General features: G+C 44.6%; 1 protein-coding gene across 1 annotated transcript; it reads right to left on the reverse strand.

The window, feature by feature from the left end:
* Window positions 1-779: 779 nt before the first annotated feature.
* On the reverse strand, window positions 780-4,900 carry GSDMA (gasdermin A; the record flags this gene model as incomplete). The annotated part of the gene is made up of 9 exons (XM_010017469.1): window positions 4,687-4,900; window positions 4,314-4,524; window positions 3,666-3,831; window positions 3,484-3,577; window positions 2,681-2,728; window positions 2,281-2,435; window positions 1,745-1,895; window positions 1,535-1,608; window positions 780-996 (listed from the first exon to the last, which is right to left on the reverse strand). Coding segments are annotated over exons 1-9 (1,330 nt in total), but the record flags the coding sequence as incomplete, so codon positions are not given.
* Between the last annotated feature and the right edge of the window lie 4,652 nt (window positions 4,901-9,552).

Consider the following 9,552-nt stretch of genomic DNA (forward strand, 5'->3'; position numbering starts at 1 on the left):
GGGACCCCCGAGCTGAGGGGAGCCGGGCCGGCAGCACCGCGGCGTTACCTCAGGGTGAAAAACGCCCTTTAAAAGCGCTCTGTTGGTCAGTAAAGAACTTTATTTATAAAGCAGCCATCGAGGTATTTGCAGCGTTGTTCTGAAGCGTGGTTTCACACACGCAGGTGGGGGGGGTGATGCTGGTTTACCGGGTGGGCACGGTCAAACGGCGCTAAGATCCCACTTAGCAGCTGTGGTGTTACTGGGGAGGGATTGCTCGTGTGTTCCTTGGTGTATGAGCAGCTGTGGTAGTGGTTTGGGGTTAGGAAAACCAGGGTCACGTAAAGCTCAACCAAGCGGTGTGTGATTATTTGGGTAGTGGGTTTTGCAGTTGGCATCTTGCATTCATGTGGGAGGAAAGAAAAACCAGGTTTGGGATCTGGCTTCCATAAGGAGTTTTCTCGCCTTAAGTTTGGTTCTAGAATCATCGAGTGGTTTGGGTTGGAAAGGACCTTAAAGCTCCTCCAGCTCCAACCCATGCCACGGGCTGGGACACCTTCCACTAGAGCAGGTTGCTCCAAGCCCCTGTGTCCAACCTGGCCTTGAACACTGCCAGGGATGGGGCAGCCACAGCTTTTTTTCTTTGCCACTCATTTCAAAGCAGTGTAAGAGCCTCACCTATGCAGGGATGAAACTTGGAGAAAGAAGCTGGCTTGTGGTAAGAGACTTTCAAATACATGGTTAATGACTATCTTTAAATCATCCCACATGGGAGGACTGTGTAATCTAATGTGGGTTACTCAGAAGATTGAGGACATATAGAGACACGTACAGGGCTGCTGTGGCTGAGAAGGCTTCTTTTGTGCAGTCAGCAGATCCATCCTCATCGAGCTTCACCCCACTCATCTCCATCATTACAATGGTTAGTTGGTGTTCCCTCTCTCGGGAGAAGGAGAGCAAGCTGGGGTCTTTGCTGACTCCCTTCCCGTGTTCTTTCTGTTTCAAGATGCTCTCAACCTTCATAGCAAAGACCAAAAAAGAAAGGCAAAATCCATATTTTAATATCCCATTTGTAGAAGGTGTTAAGTAAATGATCTGTTGGGTTTGTGAAGTGCTGCTCATAATGGGACTTTTCAACCTGAAAGATTGTTGTGCCTGTGTATTCAGCTCCTGGCTTCCTGGGAACTAGTTATGGCCAAGAAATTAAAATTGTAAAACGGTGGGGTTTATGCTGTGTTCCTTTTTAAATCAGGAGCCAAAGAAGCCAGAGATCCCTGACCACCATTTCCAGCCAAGTGGTGGTAGATGAGTCCAGTTGAATGCTGATTATCAGGAAAAGAGTTGGTAGAAGTCTTTGGTTTTCATGCCCTGGGGTGATTTTCCTTAAAGTATTCTGATCCCTGCCACATTTGAAGCAATTATTCCTTCCTTTTGCCCAGCGTTACCCTAAATTGTGATACTGCTACTTGTATCATCATGTAAATGTTGCTTTACTTGAAATAAGAGCCACCCCCTGTCCCTTCATTTGAGCCCAATGAGGTGTACGTTCTCTCACCAGCTTAAGCTGTTTGGACACAATCTTGTTCTCCAAGGACTCGAGCAGCATCTGGAGCTGATCCTCATTGAGCTCTGCAGAATTAAACCAAACTTGTGCTAAAAGCCCACCACAATTGGAGCCAGCTGGGGAGATGTGAAGGGTGAGGAATGCTCTTCATGTGTTGTGGTTCTGCTGGATTTCTCTGTTAAACTGGCCAGTAAGCCTTACCTTCTAAAGCATCAAGAGTGTAGATGATGGCTGCTGCCATGCGTTGGAGAATGTGTGCTGAGGAATGCTCCAAGTGGCTCAGCAGCTCTTTTAAGGCTGCACTTTCTGTTTTCAGCTCTCCACTGTCACCTCCATCAAGAACTGCTTCCATCTAGGGGAGACAGGAAGAAACAGCAGGATTTAAGAGGCTGCTGATAGTCCCTTGCAGTCCAGGAGCATGTGAACAGTCATGTAGTATGTGTCTTCCCCTCCCTAAAAGCTATTTGTGAGGCTGTAATTGAGGCTTTAGCTGGCTCCAGTTAAAGACAGGATATGACATTTAAATAGTTTGATACCTTCAGGTGAACCTGCTAGGCTCTACAGAGGACACATTTCTGCAGCTGACTATCCTGAGCACCTGTGTGGTGATGGAGAACAGACATGAACTGAATGTAGGCTTTTTGGGTTGGTAGTTGTGGCACAGGAGAGGTGGCTTCTGGGGCAAGAGGTGGATGTCTCCATCTATAAATGCTGGCAGTAAGAAGAGCTTTGCTTACCTTCTGGCTCAGTTCTTGGAAGAGGTTCCTGTCTCTCATCACAGCTTTGATGGCTTTTAAGAAGATGATGGACAGCTGAGAAGACAATGTGGAGAGAATGTGACAATTCCTTTTAACTTCTGCCTCCAGGGCTCCTAATGTTCCTTGCAAGACACCTGAAAACCAGAACGAGCCCAAATATCACTTTCAAACCAGGCAAGTTCACTGGCACCTTACATTTAGAATTTGAAACTTTTCTATGAATATTTTCTTTTAAAGCAATGTGCAACTGTGAGTTGTCCTGTCTCTGAACTACAGCAAAGACATTGATTTGGGTGGCTTGTGTTTATCTGGAGAGATTCAATCTTGCCCAAAGGGTTTAGAAATAGTGCAAGGGGAAGGAGTAAAATACGTTTCTTACCATCAGATACCAAATTGCGTGTAAGTTCTTCTGGGAAATGATGAAGATCTGCAACAGGAGAAAAAGGACATTGCTGAAAGGCTTCAAGCTGGGGGGTAATTTTTTACCAGGGTGGTTGGTTTTAAGCCTGAAGATGTTGGTGTCCCAGGTCTGAGATCTCACATGCTGGTTGTAGGTCAGGCTGTGTTCTTCTCTAATGCATCTGTTCATTTAAGACTCCTTATTCCTGAATCTCATTCCCTACTGTCCTGTGCCTTACGTCGGGGTCTGTATCAGGCAGTGAGTGTGTTAAAACACAAGGAAATTAATATGACAGCTTATACTCAACCAGATTGATGCAGGCATGGGGAGCACAGGGGCAGAAAGCCAAATGTGCGCTCTCAAATCTTGCAGGATTTGTGGCGCTCAGTCCTTTCTTTCTCTGCCCATCCTAGTGAAGGAGCAGCCACCCTGTTTGCTCACTGTCCTTCTGGGGAAGAAAAGAAACTGAAACTAGCTCTGCGTGTTGTTCCTCAGCAGGAGCTCTGCAGTTCCTGGAATTGGGAGCTGAGGCTTTCAGTATCCCTCTCTCATTCCTTATCTCCACCCACCCCACCCCCCCACGAAGCTGCATCTCTTTCCCAGATAGCTCTTTTAACTTGTACACTATGTGCAGCCTTCTTCCCAGGGGACTTCTGTCACTCACATTGTGTTCGTGTCCTGAAACGAGCAGCTGTGAGGCTGAATAATGCTTCAGAAAACATCTTTCCTCTTCAGTGCTGTTTCCCAAATAGAGGAGTTGGCAGGTTTTGGAAGTTACTTACCCCATGATGCATCTGAAATGGCCAGCTGGAATGCTTTGAAGGCCAGGGTGCAGCCCTTGGGTATGGTTATGCTTTGCTTGTTCTCTCTGGCGCCCTGGTTAGTGAAACATAAACGTGTTACCAGGCCTGGAAGATGTGCAGAGGGTGGGGAAGGGCTGAATCCTGAGCCTGAAAAACCAAACCTTGGCACAGAACTCGGCGTAAAACTGGGCCATGAAGTTCCCCCTTGCGTCAGAGGTTTCCTCATAGCTGGCCTCCTCCAGGGTTTCTATGGTCTCATGAACCACGTACAACTTCTGGCCTGTTTTGTGTAGTTGTTGAATGAAGGAGTGATTTGTATTAATTTTCCTAAAAAACACAAAGAATCCTGGTTTAGTTAGGACAAAGTCCTGTAGGACTGTATGTTTGTGTTACATGAAAATATCACCTCAGAAGTGAGGGGAAAAAGGTGGCAGAAAATAGGCTTGGAATTCTTGCTGTCCTCAATGCATTCCCCATCTCTGTCTGAGGGACAGTGAGGTGGTGGCCTGGCAGGTCAGATGGGTGATGTGTCCTGATCTAAGTGCTCCTTTCCAGGTACAAACCATGAGGGAGGAAGAGGACTTGACTCCATCTTGAGGTGTTCCTGCTTTCTGAATGGCAGAGAGATCTATAAGCATTACAAAGCTGGGTAAGGAATTTTCATCACCTCTCTTTCCTTGCCTCTGGAAGTCTGTGTGCTCCGGGAGGATGCATGCTTCTGGGTCTTAATCTTGGGGTTTGGCTGTTGGAAAGTCCATTGTGTGACCTGGCATGGGGCAGAGGAGGATGACCCTTTGGGCCTGCCTTACCTTTCTGTTCTCAGTGCCTCGAGTTTTTTTGGTGGTATGTGGTTCTTCTGCAGCTTGATGGACCACTCCTTGGCCAAGGAGGCAGCTCCTTTCAGCTCCACTCTTGTGGGGTCAGCAGAAAGGCTGAGACTCCCATCCACTCTGTCAGTGGTGCTCTTTTTGACTAGAAATTGCCTTGAATCTTGATCACTTCCTTCGGGAATGAGGGACTCTGAAAACATTCCATGCATTTGCTTAAGTTTGATTACACAGACTCGATATTACAACTGTTTGTGAACGAGAAAGATGGAACATGGTGGAGTTCAGCCCCAAATGATCCAAATTTTTAGTCTGTGGAAATTGTGAGCTTAAGATTGATAAATGTGGCCTTTACCTGAGCTTTTACCATCCTGTCCAGGCAGCAGCACGTCATCCAGTTTGTACCACGTCTGTTTGTAGCAGGGAGATGGGCAGAATATGGCTTTTCTTTTTCTTCTCACTAGGCAGAGGGGTCTGAAATGTTCGTGGTCCAAAATGCTGCGAACTGGGACCAGGTCTCCATCTGGATCCATTTCATTCACTATGAATCGGGTGACTTTTTTAAACATCCTGTTGCAGCTGGATGAATTTTTGAGCCACGGCAATGTGGACTTGTGCCTTAGGGAGAGGCAAGACGCATTAAGCCAAATCACTTGAAATACAAGAAGGTTGTAACAAAACATGTTATTTTAATTAGGAAGAACTTTTCCAAATGGATGTGCACCCCAAAAAGCCCATCTTAGTCCAAGACACAATTCGGATGGGATGGTTTATAAGGAAGCATTTGGAGAGGTAGAAGCATGAGGCTCATTTTGACTCACCCTACCCTTGCTAGTGAGTAGAGGTTATTTGGGAGCACTGCTCTTCAGCTCTGCAATCTCATGTTGCTCTTTCAATTAAGCTATTTTGCTGCATGTACCAGTACATACCATGATAATTTTTGTTACTGGACATTGCACCTTAACCTAGGACCTGTGATGGTCCTAAATGCTTGAATCGGTTTCATTTGGTGCCCTGATGCAGGTTTAGAAGAAAAAAGCTTGAGCAGTTTCTTGCTGGTTTTTGCTGTTTTCCCTGTGTATTGTGTTGCTTGGCAGGAAAGAGTCAGCAGTGCTTCAAAGTAAGAGCAGCACAAAAAGATGGTGTTTTGTGTCTTGCTGTGAGAAGTGAAAGTGCTGAGAGGTGAACAGTGTGTTGTAAGTAGAAGTGTAAATGAAACTCAGAAACGTAAGTAGGGAACTAGGAGACCTTGTTCAGTGGCAGATCTCCACCAAAATACAAAGAAATACTCCCAGCACAGCTCCTTGGATGTGCCCTGGTGCTCTGCCCTTGTCCCCCCAGAGGAGAACTGGCTGTTTAACAGGCAGAAAGAAAATCACTGTTGATTTTAGTCCAGAGTTTGAGGTTTGCTTCAGTTGGTGTGTCTAAGGGGTGATGAAGAACTTTGTGTTGTATGAGATGGAGCTGGAGAGGGGATATCATCTCGTGCTGATTGTGGGATCATTTAGAAAGCACTGGCAGGACTCATTCCCTTGGGAGACATTGAACAGCGATAAAAATGAAACCAGAACGCTTCCTAGTTTGCTCTACCCCTCGTCAGTACTGAAAGCTCTTAAAAATGTACTTGCCTGTTTGTGGGGTGGGTGGCTTCTCCTCCACGGGTGGGCAACGCGCAGAGCAGTCCACGGAGCTTCCGGAGCGGAGCAGCCTCTCAAGCAGCAGCAGAGGTGGCTCCTCTGTCCCTGACTTTCCTGTCAGAGATCAGGAAACTCTGCTGGATGAGGCAAAAATACGTGTTGCTTGCGTAATTCTTCCTCTAAAAGTTAGTCACTGAGCTGAGTCAAGCTGTTGTGATTGGTTAGTGTGGCTGTGGGTAACTTGGAGAGGTAAGACATTCCTCTAGGAATGGATTTCCAGCATGGTTCTGGTTTTCATTCATACTCTGCCTGTTGGGATGAGGAGCAGCATGTCCTGAGTTTAGGAGGATTTCACTTTCACCCGGGTGAGTGGTGGCTCATCAGGTGTGGTGCTGATAAGGGGGCAATATGATGTTGCTGTAGGAACTTTTATGAACTTATATTGTCTTATAGATGATATTATTAGCTTATATATGATGCCATGCATTATGGCTTGTTGGTAGCACAGGGGTTTGTGTGGCACATGGGTGCAGTTTCCTGCGGAGGGATCCATCATTGCTCAATCCATCACTTACTGGAATTGCCATGGAGCATTTATTTCCTCTGCTGGTTTAAAAGCAAAGCCTGTCTGTGGAACAATGCAAGCACTCAAACCCAGGTTTTTACAGGAATACTTTATTAGTTTCTCTTAGAATACTGTACAAAGGAGTAATAAAAATATTCACACTTTATTTAGAAAGTTCTCTAGATGAGACTCGTGTATCCACAGCAAAAAGAAGGGCTACTGGAAAAAAAACCCTATGACTTTGTACAGTGTCAGAATGTTCCATTTAAAAACCCAACTACTTCAACTCCAACTGCTCCAGGGAGGCTACAGACACACAAACACTTGCATGCTGAGAAGAGATTATAGGCAATGATAAAGCAATGTCAGTCACAAGGAGAAATGTTAATGTGTTGACAGTGGTAAGCAGCTCCTGGCCCTTTAGCAAGGGCCAGAACTACATGTCTATTAAAACAAAAATGAAATAATGATTAAAAACAAGTACTTGGGAATTCGGTAGCCCCAGATCTCAGCTTTGCTCTTCTCTTTTTTGGGGTTTTTTTTTTTTTGTTTTGTTTTGTTTTTTTTTTTTTGTTTTTTAAAGGCTTTTTCCTGGCAAGGGTTGAACTGTGGGCTGTGTTAAAGGCATTGCAGGACAGGATCCCTAACGCAGAAGCATCAGACTGTGAATACTTGATTGTTTTCTGACTTCCCTGATGCAGCAACTGCCATTCTGTGTGAATACCTGCGTGGCCTTGACTGTGGCTTAGAAGAGGCTTTGCCCAGGGCAACACGGGGCAGGGAGACCTCTTCTGCCAGTGCCTGTGAATGGTTCAAGTGGTGCTTTCCAAAAGCTTTTCTCCTTAAGCATTCCTGGTAGAATGAAAAAGAAAAGCATCTGGAGTACCTGCTTACCCATTAACTGTTTCTCAGGCACAGGATGGAGCCCACTGTTAATTCTCTGGCTGAAGTTTGCCCTGGTCACTCTGCAGGAAGCCAGTACAAGTTTTGGGAGGAAAATCTGTCATGATCAAAATCCCGTTTAAAACCAGTAACAGTCGTCTCCTTCACACAGGTACTTGGATAAAACTCTACAGTCAGAGAATGAGCAGACAGTCCTTGTGCTCACTTTCTGGTTCTCCACACAGAAGGTGGGCTTCACCCTGGGATCACTGCTCTAGTGGCTGCAGGTATGGAAATCCCTCCTCCTGCCCACACTGTCCTGATCTCCTTTTCTCAGGAATCACTTATCCCTTGAGAGTTTTAGTGTTTTGACTCCACTCTTGTGCGTGTGCAAGAGCAGCCTTTGAATGCTGAACATGCTTCTGCATAAATTTAACATGCACAAAGAAACTAAAAGTGGTTTCAGTTCCAGGAAACCCAGAACTGTGTCCAGTACTGCCAGGCTACTACAGTGGTGGTTTCCAAGTGGAAGCTGAAGCTGGGCACCACTTGCTCCTGTAACACAACAGGAAGGAGCTGTGCAACTGGCACAGGGGATGCTCAGGCAGCACCACCCAAAACTCTTTCACTTCAGATACCTCCATCAAGTAGCAACTGTGGCTGTGGTTTTAATTAAAATTCACTTTCTAGTCTTGATTAATTCTGATACCTACCCTTAAGATGGGATCTTAAGGAAGATACTATCAGATGTATAATTGCTCAGATAATTATTAATCTTGTGTAGATACTTAACATACCCCACTGTTATCATAAAAACTTCCATTCTTGCTTCTTTCCTGATTTCTCCAGTTTTCATTTATGTTTCCCTTGATTGGATTAACTGTATGAGTCTGAGTTAATTTCAGTTATCCTATGGCATGTGTTGTAAAGAATGTCATTTGCCATGGAACACATCTGTGCTATTTTCATCCTTCACATGAACAAGGTAAATCAGAAAAGCTTACTATTAGAATTAAGGCTTTGTCTAACAAGAAGTTCTAAACTTCAGGCTTTAAAAACAGGCCTTTTGGAGAAGTTTCTAATCCTACAGTGGTTTAGGGTTGATCTTTAATTTAACAAAACAGGCTGAGAAAAACTGAGCCCCACCTTCAATTCACACTTAGGCTAAAAATACCAAAACTCCTTTGACTTTGGGTAATGTGCATGTACTTAGAATAATCAGCATACATCTGTACAGGAGTAATGGTTTTAAGGATACAGAGACTGTTTCTGTTGCCAAAAAAAAAGTTGTTTTCCTCTTGTTTTCTACCAAAATAAATAAGTAGTTTTGTTTTCTCTGGAGATTTAGCAGCCTGGGCTGTGGGCAGACTTAGATCTGTTAAAGCAACATGCAGCCTGTGTTACAGACACCCCACCTCTGAGGGCATTGATGCTGTTGATCTCAGGCATTTCAAAGGTACTTGGCTGATTGATGAAATATCTCTATTTTGAAAACAGTATTTTTTCCCAAAAGTCATTGTCTAGTAGCTTAAAGAGTATATTGGCTTTAGGGTATATAGTACCTTAACTAAAGCAGCAGTTCTTATGTCATGGTGGCTAAAAGCTTCAACCTCCCCATCCAGTAAATTGCACATGTGTCAAACTGGAGAACAGCACTCATGTATCCAGCCAGACTCTTTCCTCTTCCCACCTTCTTGAAAACTTCCCTTTCACTTCAAATATGTCCACTTATCAGACATTAGATAATGATTCTTTCTGCATTCCAGCAGCCCTCTGTGAGGTACATGAAATGTTTTTCCCTTCTCTGCAGCAGTAAGTCTGAGACAGAAGTAAAGCAGCTTGCCTAAAATTCCTCATGGAGTAGTACTAGATCTTAGATGCAAACCTGAAGTTCCCCCACCCATGTCCTATGCTCAGACCATCAAACAACTCAACAATGTCCACTCTGACCTCTAAAGCTAATGCAGGAACAAAAATGACATATTTAAAATGTTTATACCATTGTCCAAAGTGTGAGATAAGCACTAAGACAACAAAATAGAGGCTTTTACAGGGGAAGCATGAGGGTTCACACATTTCATCAACACACAACCCAAAAGAAAAAAATTACTTTGAACAGTAGAAAGCTCTCTCAGCC

This window comes from Nestor notabilis, unplaced genomic scaffold (genome assembly GCF_000696875.1).
Source record: "Nestor notabilis isolate BGI_N333 unplaced genomic scaffold, ASM69687v1 scaffold27206, whole genome shotgun sequence".
NCBI lineage: Eukaryota > Metazoa > Chordata > Aves > Psittaciformes > Psittacidae > Nestor > Nestor notabilis.